Source organism: Natrix helvetica, assembly GCF_964273705.1.
Source record: "Natrix helvetica genome assembly, chromosome: 13".
Lineage (NCBI taxonomy): Eukaryota > Metazoa > Chordata > Lepidosauria > Squamata > Natricidae > Natrix > Natrix helvetica.
In genome coordinates this window covers 5253310-5274621 of record NC_138557.1, presented here as the reverse complement: position 1 = coordinate 5274621, position 21312 = coordinate 5253310, and the positions used below count along the sequence as shown (strand labels likewise).

General features: G+C 45.2%; 2 protein-coding genes across 3 annotated transcripts; one reads left to right on the top strand and one right to left on the bottom strand.

Annotated features, from left to right (window-relative positions):
• Positions 1–318: 318 nt before the first annotated feature.
• On the top strand, positions 319–21186 carry EIF2AK1 (eukaryotic translation initiation factor 2 alpha kinase 1). 2 transcript variants are annotated; one of them, XM_081965866.1, is made up of 15 exons: positions 319–504; positions 4412–4570; positions 5539–5675; positions 6672–6703; positions 7750–7849; positions 8367–8447; positions 9513–9613; positions 10382–10438; positions 11295–11583; positions 12271–12379; positions 12546–12649; positions 18575–18689; positions 18789–18868; positions 19875–20108; positions 20977–21186. In XM_081965866.1, the coding sequence occupies exons 1-15, from the start codon at positions 390–392 to the stop codon at positions 21106–21108; spliced, it is 1845 nt and encodes a 614-aa protein (XP_081821992.1). In that variant the 5' UTR covers positions 319–389; the 3' UTR covers positions 21109–21186. The 2 variants fall into 2 exon arrangements, with proteins under 2 accessions (XP_081821992.1, XP_081821991.1); XM_081965865.1 differs by having other exon boundaries at positions 320–504; positions 7747–7849.
• On the bottom strand, positions 12659–16716 carry ANKRD61 (ankyrin repeat domain 61). Its single transcript, XM_081965867.1, has 2 exons — positions 15952–16716; positions 12659–14719 (listed from the first exon to the last, which is right to left on the bottom strand). Exons 1-2 carry the CDS (start codon positions 16050–16052, stop codon positions 13699–13701), a joined length of 1122 nt encoding a protein of 373 aa, XP_081821993.1. The 5' UTR covers positions 16053–16716; the 3' UTR covers positions 12659–13698.
• Positions 21187–21312: the final 126 nt, after the last annotated feature.

Here is a 21312-nt window from a genome sequence, read left to right as displayed (position 1 = left end):
TTTTTATTTATTATTTATTATTGGTGTTAGTTGGTATTTGGACACATTTTTAAATGTTCAGTTGACTTGAGGTTCAGATAATGAATAAAATAATAATAATAATTAATAATAATAATAAATAATAAAATCAGTTTAAAAAAACCCCTTCTATTGGGCGGCCTGCCCCCCACACATACCCACCCAGCCATCCACGCCCTGTGGAGTCGCCCCCCTAGCCCTCCGGCCGCGGACTATGGGCACTGTAGTGGCGGCCTGGCGTGCGGCCCAGGCGGGCAGGTAGGGGGCGTCCCCGAGCCGGGCGGGACGAAGGCAGGCGGGCGGGCAGGCAGGCAGGCCGGCAAGCAGCGGCGGAGGCGGCGGCGGAGGCGGCGGCCTTGCAGAGCGCGGCAATGTGGCGGAGGAAGGCTGCCTTCATCGTCGGTGGGGCCCCGAGGCCGCGGGTTGCCCCGCTCGGCTTCCCCAAGGAGGAGAAGGAGGAGGCCGGAGCCGAGCCGCCCTTCGACGGTGCGCGGGCCGGGAAGGCCGAGGGCGGCTGGAAGGAAAGAGGGCTTTGGGTGGTGGGGAAGGGTGTACACGTGTGTAGGTGCATGGGTGGTAAGGCGGTGGGGAGGGAAAGAGGGAGGGGGGTGGGGGCGCATCTGAGCTCGGGTGGGGGGTGGGGGGGCGCTATTCTATTTATATCTTTCTGTCTTGTCTGCGTCTCTATCCATCCATCCATCCATGTCTCTATCTATCTATCTATCTATCTATCTATCTATCTATCTATCTATCATCTATCTATCTATCTATCTATCTTATCTACAGCTGCCTGTTTCTCTATCTCTTTGTCTATCTGTCTGCCTCTCTCCTTTCTTTTTAAACTATTATCTGCCTATACCTATCTGTATTTCTATCTACCATCTGTCATGTAAATCTGTCTGTCTGTCTGTCTACCTACCTACCTACCTACCTCTATTCTTCCCTAGATTATTTTATATGCAACTGGGGATTGTTAAGTATGGGAACACATACACAAAAGGTGTTTATTTTAAAGGGGGCGCATGTATATATATATATATATGTATAGTGCACTATATGTGTGAGAGAGACAGATAATGTTTATTTTTGTGTTTATGTGTACACATACGCACACAGAGGGGGGGGGAGAGAGAAAGAATAATCTAGGGTCTCGTGTGTGTGTGTGTGTGTGTGTGTGTGTGCACATATTTATATTTATGCATCCCTGGATTATTATATATGCAACTGGGGATTGTAAATGGGATGTGCATCGGTTGATTACTTTAGACAGAAAGGTATGTGTACATGTGCAGATCATTTTATACACAACTGGGGATTGTAATGGGGGATTGTATATAAAGTTGGCCTTTTAATGACCTAGGTGTACAATGTCATCTTCCTCTCCTGTGTTTTGTTCGGTGAATTGCGGTATAGACAAAAGTCCCTGAAGGGCAGCTTTTTATAATTTGATATTTAACAAGAGGGAGGTTACAAAGTGGATGGAGAGGAAGATGAAGGCAAATGAGGCATAATGAAGGGCAAATTACTACTTGCTGCCAGTTAATAAGAAAGCTCATTAATTCCAGGATTGTATTCAGCTTCCTCCACGTTTGCAAAACAGACATAGACATTCCCTCCTGAGCAGGGAATAGGTTTGCGGTAGAGCTCACCTGAGCAGCCTAATCCACTCAAGAAACAAACTAAAAGTAAATGATCCCTCAATTGTTCAATTTCTGTTTGAATGCCTTTTTGCTGGAAAGTATTTGCCTAGAGTCAGGAATGACTAGCATATATGTCTGTGTGAGGGGAACCTTTACCTATTTGCCAGAACCTGTCCAGGCATTTTTGCAAATCGGACATGATTGAACAGAAAAGGGGGACGGGACGGGACCTGCATCCAGAAAAACTAGAAAAACGAACATGATAGTTTTCAACGTTTTCAGGTATTGCCCCACCAATTTCCTTGTATTTAAGTACAATGACAATAGAGATTATACTTAATGCAGGGAGAAGAACAGTCAAAGATAGTTTAATTTTTTATGTGTTACATCTACAGATAGTTCTTGGCTTACACCCTGATTTTGAACGTTTTTTTTTTTTTTTTGCTGGTTTCTGGCATCTTCTTCCAGTTGCAACCCCCCCCCCCCAAAAAAAAACCCATTGGGTCAAATTGATTTGTTTAACGACTGCAGCGTTCGTTTAACGACAGTTGCAAAAAAAAGGCCGTAAAATCAGATCCGGTCACCTGGCGACCCACTTAAGGACTGCAGTAACTTATGATCATAATTCCAGGCTCGATTGTGACCTGAGGACTTCCTATATTTATTTCCTCTATAAAATGAACTTTAGTGAATATATGTTGTGACTGCGCAGGTTGACAATTCTGCATTGGGAAGATGATGCTTTTTTAAGCTGTGTTTTTTAAAAAAATAAACCTCCCACGAGGAAAATAAGAAATCTTGCATTTTTCCGGGTTTCTGGGCAAAGATTTAAAATTCAGGATGAGATGTAACTTAATGTTCTTTTGATTCTGCCTGAGGGGGGGGGAAATCTTGATAAACAAGAAAGAGGTATTTTAAAGTGGTGTGTTTTCAGATAAATTCCTACATTCCATGTAATTCTGTTGCCACTTTTTATTTTTCCTTGCTTGCCTGTGTTTGAAAATGCGGTCTTTGTACAATAGTGTTTTGTACCACAATCCAAATGCTGAAGGGTATTGAACGGCTGAACTTATTACCTTATTGATCTGACGTCTTTTACCTTCAGGCAGATAAGCAGCTGTTTCATCATTTCTTTGAATGAGTCTTGTGACTCTTTGCAATCTTGTTGCATCAGGCGTCCTCTTTATGGCTTCAGAGGCAAACCAGGATCTTTGCAACGCTGAATGACTTCCTTTAAAAAACGAGTCTGCTGCCCACACGCTGCAGAAGTGTTAGTGGCCTCCGAAATAAATTCTGTCATCGGGTATAAACCACACAAACTTTTTAGCACCTCGACTGACGTGAAAAGGATGAAGAAAACCAGCATTAAGCTATTTTCCCATTTGGAATTGATTTATCCTAAGATAAATCATGGGATTTATCTTGTAGGGGACGTGGTGGCTCAGTGGCTAAGACGCTGAGCTTGTCAGTCAGAAAGGTCGGGGGTTTGAATCCCTAGCGCTGAATAACGGAGTGAGCTCCCGTGACTTGTCCCAGCTTCTGCCAACCTAGCAGTTCGAAAGCACGTTTTAAAAAAATGCGAGTAGAAAAATAGGAACCACCTTTGGTGGGAAGGGAACAGCCTTCCGTGCGCCTTTGGCGTTGAGTCATGCCGACCACATGACCACGGAGACGTCTTCGGACAACGCCGGCTCTTCGGCTTTGGAACAGAGATGAGCACTGCCCCCTAGAGTCGGGAACAACTATCACATATGTGCGAGGGGAACCTTAAGCATAAGGCTAAGCTGCATGTAAATTAATAGGAGATGGAATTCGACAATTTGAAGAGAAAATCACTTATGCCCAAATGCTTTTGCATAGGTGTGTTGGTATTTTTTTCACAACACTACAGCACATACATTGGTGAATCTTCATAAATGCGTGTGAATTTCCAGCGAATTTCCTTGAAGTGGAATCAGTTTGGTTGTTTGCATAGAGTTGAACCCAGCGAAATTATCCTACGCATTAATTTATATTTTCCTTTCGCATTTTTGTTCTTTAAAAATCTTAACAACTACCGTAGCTCATGCCATAAATATAAAGCAAGTAGGCGGAAAGAGCCGTAGAGCTTTTTAATAAATGAGTAATAGCACTTTGTCTATATATGTATGAGTAATAAATAATTGGTATAATAATTCTGGGGATGATTGCTTCTTATATACAGGCCTTTCTAAAGCAACTCAGCCCGTGGAAGTGGATGGCATCTTTATTACATCCCATTTGTCATGGAAAGCAAGCATTTCTCCTATGAGCACGGCTCTTGCAGCTTCACAGGGCTATAAAACAGCATTGCAGCATGGATATTCCATGGCATAAATAGGAGGCAGAGATAAATAATAGATGATTGCTTCACTCGGCACCGTTTCCATCTGTTCCAGGAAAAAAGTACAGAAAGAAGGAGGAAGAAAGCGAAATTGCCTTTGAAGGCATCTGGGTTCTTTACACTTTAAAGAAGGGGTGTCTAACCCCCCCCCTCTTTTTTTTAAATTTTTTAAAAAAATTAAAGTTGATGTGGACGTCAACTTCCAGAATTGCAGCTGGGGAATTCTGGGAGTTGAAGTCCAGAGGTCTCAAAAGTCGGGCACCTCCCCCACCCCGAGTTATACTTAGCGCTTCGAATATATCAATGCCTTTGAAACGCCTTTAAATCTTATTTTCAGGGCACTAGAGATGTGAAACTGGTTTCCTTTTTGTTCTTTTTTCCCCCCCCCCAGATTCTGACTGGCCCGCCGAATTCCGGGGTGCAAATGGTTCCCAGAAATTAATGAACATCAAGTCCTCCTTTGCCAATCAGCTCCTGCTGGTTTCACTGCTGGAGCATCTTTGCCACGTCTATGCTCAAGATCCGACGCGTTCGAGGCGATTGTTTCAATGTTAGTGACGGGTTTGAATTGATCTTTATGGAGTAGTTTGGGGCCGAAAGCTTCCCAGGGAGTAGCACCAAAACACGGCATTCCTTTGAGCTCGATTTTGTTAAATTCAACCAACGTGTTCGATAGATGGAAAATTAACACATTCAAGATGCATTTTGTCTATACTTAAATATAACACGGCAGCTTTTGTAGCCCTGCGGACGTGTTTGCCATTTGTCCGGCCCACAGCGCTATTGAGGGTGTGGCCAGTGTTATTGGGACATCCAGTGGGTGGGGCTAAATTATTTTCTCCTTCCTTCTTCCCTCCCTCCTTCCTTCCTTCCTTCCTCCCTCCCTCCCTCCTCCTCAATAGAAAGGAATATTTATAGCTAAAGGTTGAACTGTGGAGTCCTGATGTTTCATGTTTCATGACCCAACTAGGTAACATAATCAGCGCTAGGAGGGAGTGGGGTTTGCAGAGTGGAGGAAGAAGGGGAGGAGGAGGAGGAGGTGAAGGAGGACTGTGGGGTCCTTGGTGCTCTCTCAGCGTGATTGTTTCCTTGGAGATGTTTCATTACCTATCTAGGTAACACCATCAGTGCTAGAAGGCTTTGCTCTCTTATAGACAAGTGGCCTCACCATTATAGACTTATAGGAAAGTTTAATGTCCCTACTTCTTCTGTCTTTCTCTTGTTGCTTTTTATTTATCTCCCGATGGTTTGCAGCTGCTGTATTTCCTCGTGTTTTACATTTGGGGAGCTGGACAGTGGCTAGTTTTATTATGACCGTTACTTCTATTAATATCTTAACTTTTTATTATTCTGAAATCCACCCTGCGGGACTTATAAGCATAATTTAGATGAAACAAAAGCAATTGAAGTAAGATGGGAGGCCATAAAAACATAATGAAGGCAAGCGTTGGACAGCGTTCGGTTTATTTTCAAATGGGCTTGTTCTCCCCCCCTCCCACCCCCCACCCCAAAATACAGTGCTCTGTAAAACATTTACTCAGATGGGCTTGCTTTCCGATTTCGCCGTCTGTGAAGAATTCAGCACTTTGCGACTGCAGCATAATCGAGCCATTTCCCAACTAATGAAAGCAGCCAACAAGCAAATACACAAAGAGGTAATTTTCTCTCTCTCTCTCTCTCCCTCTCTCTCCCCTTCCCTCCCTCTCTCTCCCTCTCTCTCCCTCTCTCTCTCCTTCTCTGTCTCTCTCCCCCCCTCTCTCCCGCGCTCTCTCTCTCTCCCCCCCTCTCTCTCCCCCCTCTTTCTCCCTTTCTTCCTCTCTTTCTCTCTCCCCCCTCTCCCTCTCTCTCTCCCTCTGTCTCTCTCTCTCCATCTCTCTCTCCCTCTCTCTGTCTCTCTCCCCACCTCTCTCTCCTTCTCTGTCTCTCTCCCCTCTCTCCCGTTCTCTACCTCTCTCTGTCTCTCTCTCTCCATCTCTCTCTCCCCCCTCTCTCCCTCTCTGGCTTTCTCCCGCTCTCTCTCTCTCTCCCCCTCCCTCTCTCTCTCACTGCTTCCTGGCAGGCCCATTAAAAGCATGCTTAGAACAATATTTGGGATTATAGATCATCTCTTTTCATCCTTGTGCAAAACGCTTGGCCAGTTTTTCTGCTACGGCTGTGGTGAAGGATTTTTGTGGTTTTAATTTTTTTAATCCCCGAGGCATCTTATTTTGCTGAACTGGGCAAAGGGATTGAAGACCACCATTAAGTATTCCAGTTTATTTGGCTATCGTGCTAAACTATAGGGCCGTGATGGTCAACCGATGGCAAGCACGGAGCCCTCTCGGCGGCCACGTGAAGCGTTGCCCAGCTCGGCTCCAGCCTGCCTCCCGCTAGCCAGCTGAGTTTTGGGGTCTCTGCTGCACATGCATACATGCACCGGGGGGGGGGGGGGGCACAGGGGTTGCAGCGTCCTCCCCTCTCGCAGCCCGTTTTTAGTTCCAGGAGGCTTCAGGGAGGCCTGCTAGGCCCAAAACGGGGCATGGGGTGGAAGTGGGGGTTTTGCAGTTCTCTTGGCTTTTCATTTTATTTTCACAAATCCAGTCTTTGTTAATTGATTGTGCATTTGGTTACTGATTACAGCATTTCTTTCTTTCATTTCTCTGTTAACATAGGAAGTTGGCCATGGCGATTCCTACGGAAACAGGTATGTGTTCAAAGCTCCAGGAGTAAATGTTTTGCAGCATCCAGTTTTGGTGGCCACGATGTAGAAAAGATGTGGAAACTCTAGAAAGAGTGCAGAGAAGAGCAACAAAGAGGATTAGGGGATTGGAGGCTAAAACATATGAAGAACGGTTGCAGGAACTGGATATGTCTAGTTTGATGAAAAGAAGGACATGATAGCAGTCTTCCAATATCTCAGGGTTGCCACAGAGAAGAGGGAGCCAAGCTATTCTCCAAGGCACCTGAGAGCAGGACAAGAAGCAATGGGTGGAAACTAATCAAGGAGAGAAGCAACTTAGAACTGAGGAGAAATTTCCTGATAGTTAGAACAATTAATCAGTGGAACAGAAGTTGCCTCCAGAAGTTGTGAATGCCCCAACACTGGAAGTCTTTTAAGAAGATGTTGGATAACCATTTGTCTGAAGTATAGGGTTTCCTTCCTAGGCAGGGGTTTGGACTAGAAGACCTCCAAGGTCCCTTCCAACTCCTGTTTTGTTCTATTCTATTCTATTATTCTATTCTATTATTCTATTCTATTATTCTATTCTATTCTATTCTATTCTTCATTCCAATATCTATTCTATTTCTATTCTATGCTATTGTTTTGTTTAAACCCGCTACCTGTTTTATTTAACACGTTGACTTTAAAATGGCTTTAGCGTCAGCTTCTAGAGTCCCTGCATTGCAGAAATAAAATTCAGATTAACGTCACGTCGGAACCGTAAATCATGTAAACATAAAAAGTCTCGGGCATCTACAAGAAGTGACTTTTTGGTTCCTGTTCTGAATGAGAATTTTTCCATGTCTGAATTGTAAAAGCTAAAGTGCACCTAACGCAGGATATAAATCAGTTAATTTGATCCTTAGTGGACTGTCACCAAACTGGATTTTTTTTCTACATCGATGGTCTCATTTCTATTTCTACACTTCACTCATCTCTCCGTGAAAGAAAGTGCTACAGTGGAATGTTCCTCCTTTTTAATTTCTTTTTAATAACAACTCCATATTAATAGTCTTTTTAAAAAGCAGGGAGAACGACATCCTCTTTGAAGCACAGACATCTCGTTACGTTAATGAATTTGATGAGATTTCGAGGCTTGGGAAAGGAGGCTACGGAACAGTATATAAGGTATTTATAACTGACCGATTTATAACTGAAATCAACCACAGTAGCAGCAGCAGCATCTTCTTCTTCTCCCTCCTCCTCCTCCTCCTCCTCCTCCTATTTATAAATAAATATAAATATGTATAAAAATGGCTGTGTGTGTGTTCCAGCATAACTCTGGAACACCTCAAGCAATTTCAACCAAACTTGGTACACAGATGACTTACTCTCTGGAAACAAATACTGTGGGGGTAAGACAGCCCTAACACCCCTCGGAGTATGTGTTCTATTAAGATACAGCCTGTTGTGCCTTCAAATGGCTTCTACCGTACTGCCGTGAAATGACTTCTACTGTACAGTTGGATTAAATTATTATTATTATTATTATTATTATTATTATTATTATTATTATTATTATTATTATTATTATTATTATTATTATTATTATTATTATTATTATTATTATTGCAAAAAGGAAGCTGGTGTCACCTTTCGTTCTAAATTTCTCTTACATCCTTCTTCCTTATTGATCTCCTTCCAGGTCAGAAATAAACTCGACGGTCAGTTCTACGCGATTAAAAAAATCCTGATTAAGAAAGCCACCAAACGAGATTGCATGAAGGTATGGGCTTGTTTTATGTTGCGCAAAGAAAGGTGTGATGGATGGTTCCCGGCTCGGGGTTAGTCGACGTTTCATGTTAAAGCAAATGTGTGAATTGGCAAGCAGAAACTAGGCTATTTTTATTGCTTTGCTTCAAAAATGTGCTAACCCCAAAAGTCCTGTGTTTCCGGTAAGAAGAATGGAGAGAGAGAGAGAGAGAGAGAGAGAGAGAGAAAAGCTGATCAGCTGGTACTCCAGAGGGAGCAAATAGATGGGGGCAGAGCCAGCCAGAGGTGGTATTTGCCAGTTCTCCGAACTACTCAAACTTTCCGCTACCGGTTCGCCAGAACTGGCTGAATAGCACCTCTGTTGCACTCCCATAGAGTGTCGATGGAGGGAGTTCGAAGGAGAAGTTGCCCAGCTTTTCAGGAGTCTTTCCCATCACCCAACTCAAACCATTTGCTTGGGGGGGAGGGGGGGTGCAGTTTTTTTCAAGGGGTGCCCTTGGGCTTGCAATGCCCTAATAGCGGACATTCCATCTTATGGCAACTATGGAGATTCTCAGTCCTCCAGGTCATGGTTGTCCCAAAGGTGCTTTTTCAAGAGGCAACTGGACTTTCTTTGTTTTCCTTCAAAGACGTTTCGCTGAAGAAGCTTCTTGGATGAGAAGCGAAACGTCTTCAAAGAAAAACCAGTTGTCTCTTGAAAAAGCAACTTTGGGACATCTTCTGGTGACGTAGGAAATGACTAGGCCCAGGAGGAGGGGTCAAGCACATCATCCCTTTTGAATCCTTTCACGCTCACAAGAGATCTGCTTTTTCCGGCCCACCTTGAATTTTATTGACTCATCATTTCGCTTTGACCGTTAGTAGTTCAGATTCTTGTAGAGCGCGTTAGCACGCAACCAATTGTCTGTCTTCAGACGAATGGCTTTGGTTCCTTGGTTTCTGGCACCTGACAGGCGATGGGCAGGGGCAAAAGTGAAAAGCACCCTTAGTTCCATTTCTGGAAACTCCGGGTATCTTGGGAAAGAGTGTCTTATCTGGCCATACCACGTGTGACAAGTTCTCTCTGATCTTTCTGTAGGTCCTACGGGAAGTGAAAGTCTTGGCTCAGCTGCAGCATCCTAATATTGTAGGTTACCACACGGCTTGGATGGAACATGTTCAACCACCATGTCCAAAAGGGGAGCATTTATTTGTTTTTGTCTGTCTGTCTGTCCGTCCATCCATCCATCCAGTGGTGGGTTCCGGGCAGTACGACTGTACCGGTAGTAGGCGGGAGCAGCGGCCATCATACCGGTACGGTGGCTCGTTTGGCCCTCGTACGGCTTGCGGGCCATAGGTTTGCCACCGCAGGTATAAGCCATCCCCCTCACTGTCTCAAGTGGTCTGCTTACAATAGCATAAAAGCACAGATAGAATTAAAATCCAGAGCCGTTGGATGGATTAAAACCAAGAGCATGGAAGGCACAGGGTCCGTACATTGGGTTTTTCTCCCCAATTCCTAAAAATGCTGTTTAAAGGGTTGCTCCCTTCCTTGGCATGAACCTCACAAGGTTTACCCTCTTAATAAATATGTCACTAATATTCTTTCAACCCGCAGGTGCCTCAGTGCTTTTAACTCGAGTACAAGGCCCCTGTCAGAAAGACTCACAGAGACTTGAATGAAATTCCAAGTCCCATTTGATGGCTGCAAGTTCCTGGACTTTCATCACTATATTTATATAAAGCTGATGAAAGTTTTATGGCATTAATAATGGTTCGAATACATACCTAAACATTTTAAACCTGGTTTAGCTGACCTGTCCATATGTCCCATGATGGCCCCAACATATAAATCGCATTCTGCCCGCAATAACGGTAAAATCCAATTTGATTTTCACCTAGTGCGTCTTGTACGAACCTGGCGTTACAAAACTGTCTTTGTGAAGTGTCTTGTTTCTTCATTACAGGTGGCTTAGGCTTGGATCTTCCCTCTCTCAAAATGTCTTCGGAGCCAGGAAATTCCGAGTATGTATTCTAAGACTCCACAAAAAAACTGCCTCGCTTTTTGAAAAACAAATTGTTCTCCTTCTTCCTCTTTTCTTCTTTCTTCTATATAAAAAAGGCTGTATGTATTTATGTATGTGCCGTGCTGCCCCGAAAATAAGACAGGGTCTTATTTTCTTTTGACCCCTGAAATAAGCGCTTGGCCTTATTTTGGGGGACGTCTTATTATTTTTGAGGTGCAGGAGGCGGCGAGCATGGTCACCTCATGGCTGCTGCTGTGTGGCAATATTTTCGGGGCGGGCTTATTTTTGAGCTGCAGGAAGCGGTGAGCATGGTCACCTCATGGCTGCTGCTGTATTGCAATATATATGTATGCGTGTATGTATGTTCCAGCATAAATGTGGAGCACCTTGAGCAATTTCAACCAAACCTGGTACACAGATGACTTATTCTCTGGAAACAAATACTGGTGTGTGTGTGTGTGTGTGTAGACACCCCTGGTGTGTGCGTGCGTGTGTGTTCTGGAATGCCTGGCCTGTTAAGGAGAGCGAGTGCGGCGTCCTAGAGCAGCAATTGTTTGTGATATCAGTTCCTTCACGGCTTCTTCTGGAAAGCCAGCCGTGATGTTTGCCCACCAGTGGACCAATGGGGAAGCAGGCGGGAAGCAGGAGCACGTGGGAGGGGGAAGGGAGAGGGCAGGGATGATGGGCATGGGAGTATGGGGAAGAAAGTCCCCTCTTAGTGACTCCCTGTCAGACAAACGCTTCAACATCTATGCATACCTGGGCAACGCCGAGTTATCAGCTAAAATTATTAGATAATAATTATGTAGAGTTGCCTTCCTTGCCTTGATTTTGGACTTTTTTTATTTTTGCAGGGACCAGAGTTGCATTCAAGAAATGGAAGACAGTTCCATCATCTTTGCCAATGAGACTCCAGAGGTCTCTTTTGGCAGAGATTCTAAAGGAAGCGAAGGGAATCTTTACATGCTTCCTCCTGGGACCTACGGCAGCAGTAGCGGCAATAACACAAGCAACGAATGGAGGGACAACGGAAACCAGCCCTCGATCCGACGTTGCGATGAAAAGGGGGACCACGCCAGTGGGAACGAGTCTTGTAGCGATGAAGACTCCCAAAGGGAGATACCTTCACCCCAGCCTTGTACGGTAAGTACTCATCTCGAATGGGTGTTAATTACGCTCTGGTACCAGAGTGGATACGATTTAAATCAAATCAGATCAAATCCTCGCAAAAGCCCTTTTATTTACGCGACTGTGAATTCCTTTCTTTCACAGTCCTCCAGGCTTAGCAAACAGTCTTTCAGAGGAATATTTATCCACACGAACCTTATCTCGTTTGGAGAGATGCCAGATAACTAGTTTCCGAATGCAGGACAAGGCAAAACTTGGAGTCTCTTACAGTCACAAACAGAACTTTCCTCTCTTGAAATGACCGAAGGAATGAATTGTTTCCTGCAAAAGCCCCCTCCCCGTTTGCTCCTCTTTTGTTTCCTATGGGAGGGGCCAATCACCTCCAAGGTGTGGCTTTACTCCTAAGTTGACCGGCTTTCTTAGTTGTTCTTGTCTTCTGGCAGCTCTGCGCATGCGCACGCTGGGAACAGGCTCCAGCTGTTCCTCTGCCTCACTGCTGTCTAGCTCCCTCTCTGTCTCTAACACAGAGCCCTCGTCTGAGCTTTCCTCAGCCCTAAAGACTGGCCCGTGTTCCTCCCCAACCTCCTCACTGCCTGACTTGTCGGGCCACAACACCGCCTGGCCTTTCATAGGTTTGCTGTAGTACTATACACCTTTCTTGTGGCACATAGAAACAAAGATACCTCTCTCTTTCCTTCTTAGACCGAATATCACCTGATGCTTCACATCCAAATGCAACTGTGCGAGACCTCTTTGTGCGACTGGATTGCCGCCAGAAACGATACGTGTCTGAAAGCAACAGATGCCTCTAGTAAGTCTTAAAAACCTAAGCGACCGTCCTGGGAAAAGATGCTTACTTGCTTCTCTTTTTAAAAAAAATCAACGCATTTTAAACAGACTCACAAACAAGCTGTTATAAAAGACATTCCATTCCAGCACGTGCTAAAACTGTTTCGTTTTTTAAAATGTTTTTAAAGATCCTTATCATATCGAGAAACATTGGACCTTAAAGATTTTCCAGGAGCTGCTGGAAGGAGTGTATTATATCCACACTAATGGCGTCATGCACCGGGACATTAAAGTAAGTAAAATAGTCCTCCAAAGCTATAACAGGTATTCCATAAAGCTGCGACTTATTTATGCTCGAGAGGAAATGGAGTAAAATTCTGCACTCAAATAATACAATTAAGAACTTGGATCTGTGGTTAAATATTTAGAATCAAGAAGCCATCCTATATCAGCATTACATGAGATATTGCAAGCAGTAGAAGTTCCCGCTTAGTCTTTGTTGCTTCAAACTAACGAATGCCTTTATAAATTATACATTTGCAGGCAGCCCCCCCCCCGAAATATTTCTATTGGGGATTCTACCCGAAAAATACAGTAAGGAAAATGCATAGTTAACCATATATTAACGGCTGCTAGAATTGTATTTGCACAAAATTGGAAGAGTGAAGAGATATCTACTGACGAGAATGTGATTAGGAAAATATTAGAATGTGTGGAAATGAATAGATTAACGCTGGCAATTAAGGAGAAAGCAAACTGAATACTATATGGTATGGGATCTATTTTAAGGTAACGGTAAAGGTTCCCCTCGCACATATGTGCTAGTCGTTCCCGACTCTAGGGGGCAGTGCTCATCTCTGTTTCAAAGCCGAAGAGCCAGCGCTGTCTGAAGACGTCTCCGTGGTCATGTGGCTGGCATGACTCAAGGATGAAGGCGCACGGAACGCTGTTCCTTTCCCACCAAAGGTGGTTCCTATTTTTCTACTTCCATTTTTTACGTGCTTTCGGACTGCTAGGTTGGCAGAAGCTGGGACAAATAGCACTTAGACTTATATACTGCTTCATAGTGCTTTTACAGCCCTCTCTGAGTGGTTTACAGAGTCAGCCTCTTGCCCCCCAACAATTTGCATCCTCATTTTACCCACCTCGGAAGGACGGAAGGCTGAGTCAACCTTCCAATGTAGCCTGTTGCCCATCTCCAAATGCAGAAATCCCTCTCCGTTTTCCTTCTCTTAAATATTCCAACGGATGGAGCGCAGCCCCATTGAAAGCAACGTCCGTGAGGATTGACTCGGAACGCAAAGCTTAAAACGCTTTCGATTTTATTTTTGTCCCAACGGTTTAGCGTCCCAGGAAAAGCGGGCCCTGCCACAGCGCGGGAATCACACTCAGGAGGAAAAGGAGGAGGAGGCTGGCATCCCAGGGCCTTTCTCTTACTTCGGACTGGCGACGCCCGCCGTCAAAGATCCTCTCGGCGATTTTCGAAGCGTATGAAAACTGTTGGCTCATGTAGATAGAGTCCCACAGCTCGACGGGCATCGCCTCTTTGAGCCAATATCTCGCGTTTCCTCTGTAGACCTTCAGGATGTTGAATTTGCAGATATCCTGTAAGGACCACACTTGGGAAGAGAGTTGGAGGAGAATGTCCTTCAGCGACTCCCAGTAAGCGTCATCCAACAGTTGGGGTAGACGACCCTCAGAGTTGGTGAGCTTCAGAGGGTAGGAGAGGCTCAGCAGCTTCCAGAGAATGTTGGCTGCCTTGAGGTTGGTCGCTTTCTCCAGGAACAGGAAAAGGCACGACTCCGCTTGCAACGTTAAGGCGTTCACGTCCGCCCCATAATTGAGGAGGAGGTTAATGATGTCTTCCCGGCCATTTCGGCAAGCGTGATGAAGAGCTCCCTGGCCTTTCCAATCTTTCATACTCACGTCGGCTCCGTTCATCAGCAGAAGCTCCACGCACCTCCCGTCGGCTGCTAGGACAACGCCGGCCTTGCAGGAGGAGGTCTGGACGGCCAGATGGAGAGGGGTCTCTCGGGTCATTGGAGTGGTGGAGTTCACCTGAGCCCCGCAGCAGAGTAACATCTGAACGGCTTCTTGGTTGAGGGTTTTGGAGGCGAGGTGAAGAGCGGTTTGGCCGGCTTTCGTCCGGTCGTCTATTCTTGCCCCCCGCTTCAGCAGGTCGGGGATGAGGTGATGACACCCGATGGTTATAGCCAGATGGACAGGATGGTGATCGTGGTGGACAGCCACGTCAATGGGCGTGGCCTTGGCACTCTTCTTCATTTTGACAGGGAGATGTTCGCCATTATTCCTTTCTTCTGTTCTTGGGTGGTTCTCCGTGGAGCATTCTGCTTTTGCGGGGCTAAATGGGGAGGGATAAAATAAATATTTGCAATTTCCCCCCCTCTGTATTAGAATATCTAGTACAGTGGGATAAAATACACGGTACCGTCTAGATATCTGTGATGGCATCAACTGCAGCCAACCAACCAAAGATGATGTTTCATCCTTTGGTCATTTACTAACACTGCTTGGCTCAGCAGTGTTAAAGGATAAGTAGAGTCCAGAGGTGGAGTCAAGAGAGGAATCTCCCTAGAATCATTACATTCCCAGAAACAGTCTAAGCCCAAATCCTCTTGAACTCTAAAGGTAAAGGTTCACCTCGCACATATGAGCTAGTCGTTCCCTACTCTAGGGGGCGGTGCTCATCTCCGTTTCAAAGCTGCGCTGTCCAAAGACGTCTCCGTGGCCATGTGGCTAGCATGACTCAATGCCGAAGGCGCACAGAACGCTGTTACCTTCCCGCCAAAGGTGGTCCCTATTTTTCTACTTGCATTTTTCGAACTGCTAAGTTAGCAGAAGCTGGGACGAGTAACGGGAGCTCACTCTGTTATGTGGTGCTAGGGATTCGAACTGCTGAACTGCCAACCTGATCAACAAGCTCAGTGTCTTTGCCACTGAGCCACCACGTCCCTTTCAGCCACCCTGGTACCGGATCATAATTAAAACCCATTCGAGACCACCGCGCCCCTTAAAATTCTATTGACTCTTTTTCTAGCGTTAACCTAGTGCTGACCACTAGTTGACTAGATTCTTGGTTACAGGGACTCCTCAACCTACAACAGTCCATTTAATGACTTATGACTATTCTTCACACTTACGACCGTTGCAGCATCCCCATGGGCACCTGACCAAAATTTGGATGCTTAGCAACTGGTTTTTGTTTAAGATGGTTCCATGTTCAAGGGTTATGTGATCCCCTTTTGCGACCGCCTGACAAGCAAAGTCTGGGAAAGCCAGATTCACTTAATAACCGTGCTACTAACTTAAGAACTGCAGTGTTTCACTTGGCAACCGCAGCAAATGGTCGTAAAACAGATCAAAATTGACTTCATAAATGTTTCACGTGGCCACAGAAATTTTCGGGCTCAATTGTGGTCATAAGTAGAAGACTACCTCAATCAGCACAAGCAATAAGCCAGATTGGCTGGAATTTAAAGTGTGGTCTTAATTCTTTGCGTCTCAAAAGAGTTCTTGCTGTTAAGCATTTCCCCAATCCCGTATTATAACTTCGGACATTTGGTAAAATATCACCTCTCTTCCGGACCTGCGTTTTGTGTGTTGTCTTGCACAACTCTTCCTTTTTTCTTGGACAGTTGGGAAGAAAAAGATACAAAAGTCATAATTGGCAACATGCAAACTAGTGGAGGAATCTGTCATCTTTAATGAGGTTTGGTTAAAACGAAGGAAAACTCAAGACGAGGGCTCTGCGTCGGAGGCAGAGAGGGAGATAGACAGCAGTGAGGCAGAAGAACAGCTGGAGCCTGTTCCCAGTGTGCGCATGCGCAGAGCTGCCAGAAGACAAGAACAATTAAGAAAGCAGGGTCGACTTGGGAGTAAAGCCACACCTTGGAGATGATTGGCCCCTCCTATAGGAAACAAAAGAGCGAATGGGGAGTGGGCTTTTGCAGGAAACAATTCGTTCCTTCGGTCGTTTCAAGAGTGGAAAATTCTGTGCCAAGTTTTGCCTTGCCCTGCTTTTGGAAACTAATGATCTGGCAGCTCTCCAAACGAGATAAGGTTCGTGTTGATAAATATTCCTCGGAAAGACTGTTTGCTAAAGCCTGGCTGACTGTGAATGAAAAGAATTCACTCTCGCGTAAATAAAAGAGGTTTTGCAGGGACTTTGCTTCATGCTTTCTAAGGAAGCCTGGGTCAGAACAGTCAAAATGTCCAGGTCAAGAATCACATTTAATGACCCCTTTGGAATAAAATCTGTAATTCTGAATTAAACGTCTTTTCAGAAGTACTGGCTTTGGGCACGCTGCATAAAATTCTATGTACAGGTAGCCCGTGACTTACAACTGTTCATTTAATGACCGAAATTACAGCAGCACCGGAAATAGTGACTTATGGCCCTTTTACGAACGTTGCACCATGGTCCCGTGATCAGAATTGGGACACTTGGCAACTGATTAGTATTTGTGACGGTTGCGGTACGCCGTGTGTGTGTGAGAGAGAGAGAGACGTGATCTCCTTTTGCGACCTTCTTGCAGCAAAGTCAGTGGGGATGCCAGATTCACTTAACGACCTTGTTATTAACGTAACCACCGCAGCGATTCAACTTAACAACCGTGGGAAGGAAGGTCGAAAAACATGGGAGAAAAGGCACTTAACCCATGTTTCCCTTAGCAACAGAAACGTGGGGTCCATGGTCATCGTAAACCAAGGACCACCTTGCATTCTGACGTTTTAAGTTTTTTTTTAGATTGCGTGGGTAGATCGCTTACCTGGCAGATCACCGTTTGGTAAACCGAATGGGACGGCAGTAACTCGTGAAGCATTGATGTATTGTTGGTCATGATCGCGTCGATTAATTTTTTGTCCGTCGATTCGCTTTCCCATTGGCGGGGACGTCTTATCAAATTACCCATGTTACGTGGGGAGAAAAATGGGCAGTTTTGCGCGAGGAGAAAACGTATTTGGGAACTTTACCTTGGAGCCATTGTTCCTTTGTGACGCTGATGCTTGGTTCTGGAACCAGTTAGGAGACGATCTCATTGGTTTAAAAGGTTGCAGGCCAGCAGAGAGAGAGAGAGAGATGCATGGCCTCGACAAAGATGCCATGTCCACCTCAGGATTACATCTCCACTTGTTGGAGAGCAACCATCGGAGCAGGGGTCAAGTGAGGAATTAGCCTGGACTCTCTATGTGTTGTGGCCCGCCAGCGGCCAGAAGAGCTGGCAGCAGATTCCGACAGTGAGGAGGTTGGGGGGGGGGGGGAAACATGGGCTGGGGAAGGCTCTGATGAGGGCTCTGTGTCGGAGGCAGAGAGTGGGCCAGAGCCGTCTGACAGTTATTAGCTGCCTTCAGAATCAGATATCAGTGAGGCAGAAGAACAGCTGGAGCCTGTTCCCAGTGTGCACATGAGACGAAGGGAGCAGCTAAGGAACAAGGGTCAACTTGAGAGTAAGGCCACAGGTGGACGGTGAATGGCCCCTGCCATAGGGAATAAAAGAGGAGCCAAAGGGGAGTGGAGTTTGCAGGAGACAATGAGTTCATTCCTGAATTCTTGCCAAGTGTTGTGGCATCTGAAAGATATCGTCCTGGCCACTCTCCAAGCCTGATAAAGGTCGGTAATAGTGAACTATCTTGAAAGATGGTGGGAGAGAAAAGACTTTGCTGGAGAAGAATTCACTATAAATTAAATAAAGGGGATTTATCGGGACGAGGACTCGGCTTCGTGCTGCTGGGGAAATCTAAGTCAGAACACTACGTAAACAGCAAAAAGGTAGGTGACCTTGCCTGGTAGTCCCCATGTGAACTGGGGAGATTCCTGTGTAATAGGCAGAGAACAATAAAGTACACGACTTAAACCTTATACCTATGGTCTCTGGGTGTTTGTGCCTCTTGCCACTGGAGAAGACACCACCTAGAATAGAAAGGGGTCTTTGAGAGCCTTCAAGGCCAACCCCTGCCTACTCAGTGCTCACAACTCGTTTCGACACTTTCAGTGAATCTAAATCTTTCACACCAAGTGTTCATTGAAATGCGATTTGAAATTTCTGAACTGCATTTGTTTTATACCAATAAAGGAGGATATTTGTAGCTCAGGGTTGAAATGAGGGGTCCCGGGTGCCCTTTGACCTTGTTTTCTTGCAGACATTTCGTTACCCAACTAGGGAACATCACCAGTGTATTGGTTTTGTTTTCACAGCCCCGAAATATCTTTCTCCAAGGACCTAACCACCACGTGAAAATAGGGGACTTTGGATTAGCCTGTAGAGATATTATAGAGGAAGGTACCACCCAACTGCTAAGTGCAGAGAATGGTAATTATTACTCTCTAATACTGCTTTGATTATTGATTTGCAATGCATGATTTTTTTTTTTAAAAAAGCAGCTAACATGCTCCCTCTATTTTGGTATAGCATTCATCCATACCTCCGGAGTGGGCACTTGCCTGTATGCCTCACCTGAACAACTCCAAGGCTCTCATTATGATTTCAAGGTACGGACATCTCAACCTCCAATCTAACAAGCTTTTTTTAAAACAAAACAAAACAGGAGCACAGGGTTGAAATTCCATCTTTCAGATGTCAAGACGTATTTAGAAATAGCACCTAGGTACAGCTCCTTAGTCGTTTAACTCAAAATGGTTTACAGAGCCAACCTATTGCCCTCAACAATCTGGGTCCTCTTTTTACCGATCTCGTAAGGATGGAAGTCTGAGTCAACCTTGAGCTGGTCAGAATCCAACTCTCGGCAGTGGGCAGAGTTAGCCTGTAATACTGCATTCTAGCCACTGATTAAAGGGAAAGGTTCCCATCGCACATATGTGCTAGTCGTTCCTGATTCTAGGGGGCGGTGCTCATCTCCGTTTCAATGCCGAAGAGCCAGCGCTGGTCATGTGGCCGGCACGACTAAATGGCGAAGGCACACGGAACCACTGATTAAAAGGGCATAAAAACCATCCACGTGAAAAATTATTGAACAATCGATGCTCCCACGAAGCAGTCAGGAGAAACAAAAGGATAACTGCAAGCAGCCGTCTTCGTTCCTTCCCAAACCGTCTAGCCACAAGATTCAGAGGTCATTGCTCTTTAAAAAGCGAAACGCTTTTTGCAGCGCCTTACAAAATTACAGTGATTATATTGCGCCTTAGAAGTCTGGTGGCCTATCCACACCACACACACACCACACCACACAAGCAAGCTTAAGAGGGAGATGGGACAAGTCTGATCCCAGTTATTTATGCTTCTCGCCTAGAAAGCAACACCGTACAGCTTTGAAATTGTCAGGCTGGCTCAAAGTATCAACTCTGGAAACGTTTCTGGCCCACATAGCTGCTTTTGCTAAAATTTCCCTCCCTAGCAAGAATCACTCCATAGCTGTTGCTATGCAGTGCACCTTCCCGTGGGAGTCGTGGGGGAAAGGGGGGGGCAGGAATATTAAAAAGATGTATTAAAAAATGGGGGGAAAAGTGTTTTGACCCTGAACATTTCTTATCTCCTTAGTCGGATATGTACAGTTTGGGCGTCGTCCTGTTTGAACTATTTCAGCCGTTTGGAACAGAAATGGAGAGGACAGAAGTTCTGATGGGCTTAAGACGGGGCAGCCTCCCGCTCACTTTCTGTGGGAAGTGGCCAATACAGGCCAGATACGTGAAGCTGCTGACCAGCGACGCGTCCTCCCGTAGACCGACGGCCCTTCAGCTGCTGGAAAGTGAACTCTTCCATAATTCAGCCGATGTAAGCTTTGGCGAGATCTGATCCTGATTAGCCGAAATGATCATACGTTTATCAAAAACATTGGAGGTTTTTAAGATTGGACAATTGTTTGTCTCAAATGGTACAGGGCAGGGATGGCGAACCGTTTTGGCACTGAGTGCCGAAAAGGGAGCGCTTCGTGCACTTGCCAGAGCCGCAATCGGGAAGAGGAGCTGCCCGGGGGCATGCGCGTGGCCAAAAGTCAACTTCCAGTTTCCGGCACGCATATGTGCACCAGCCAGCAAGTCTTCGGATTACTGCCACGCATGTGCCAATCAGCTGGCCGGCATCCATGCTGATCAACGCGTGTGCATGTGCGCCAGAAACCCAGAAGAGGAACGGGCAACGCCGTGCATGCCAGGCATCATGGCTCCATGTGCCACTTCAGGCACGCTTGCCATAGGTTCACCATCACAGCTATGGGGTTTTCTGCCTGAGCAGGGAGTTGGGAGCCCCCTTCCAACTCAGTTATTTTATTGAAGCCTGAATATCATAATTTGATTGTAAAACAAATTAGCCCATAATTATTGTGAATGTTGATTATAATTTATGATGAGCCCAGATTATTACAATTAGCCCCTAATTGTCATAATTTATGACAATGAGCCAGATAAATGGCCCCTAATTTTGAATATCATTTCTGCTGTGTTGGTTAACAACCACAATAAAGTAAAGAAAAAAGAAAGGGATACAATTTAAATAAAATTAGGACTGATATCCTTAATTTTAAAAAAGGAAGTGACCAGCCACGTAGAAAAGTGATCCCCTCCTATCTGGTAATTCACTTCCTGTGCTAGCATTACTCTGTATATGGGACGGCGGCAATAATTGTCTGCTTTGTTTTGTTTAGGTCATTTGTGCTCTTCAGCAGAAAGTGATGAAGCAAGAAGAAGAAATCAAACTGCTGAAAGAAAAAATTAAGCTACTGTTACAAGAGAGGCATGAGAGAGACAGAATTAAGCCACTCGGCTCTCCTGTTTAAGTGAACCAAAAATATTTGTCATTGTGTTACTTTTAACATGTCTTATTTTTTTATATATAAAATATTCCAGGCCTATAAGGGCATGTTTCTCATTTGAACTAAGTAGAAATTCATTACGGCTGTTATGTATAAGCTGGGTTGACAAAATCACAAATGAGGAGGTGATGAGCCACCTGGGTAAGCAAAGGGAAATCCTCAAAGCCA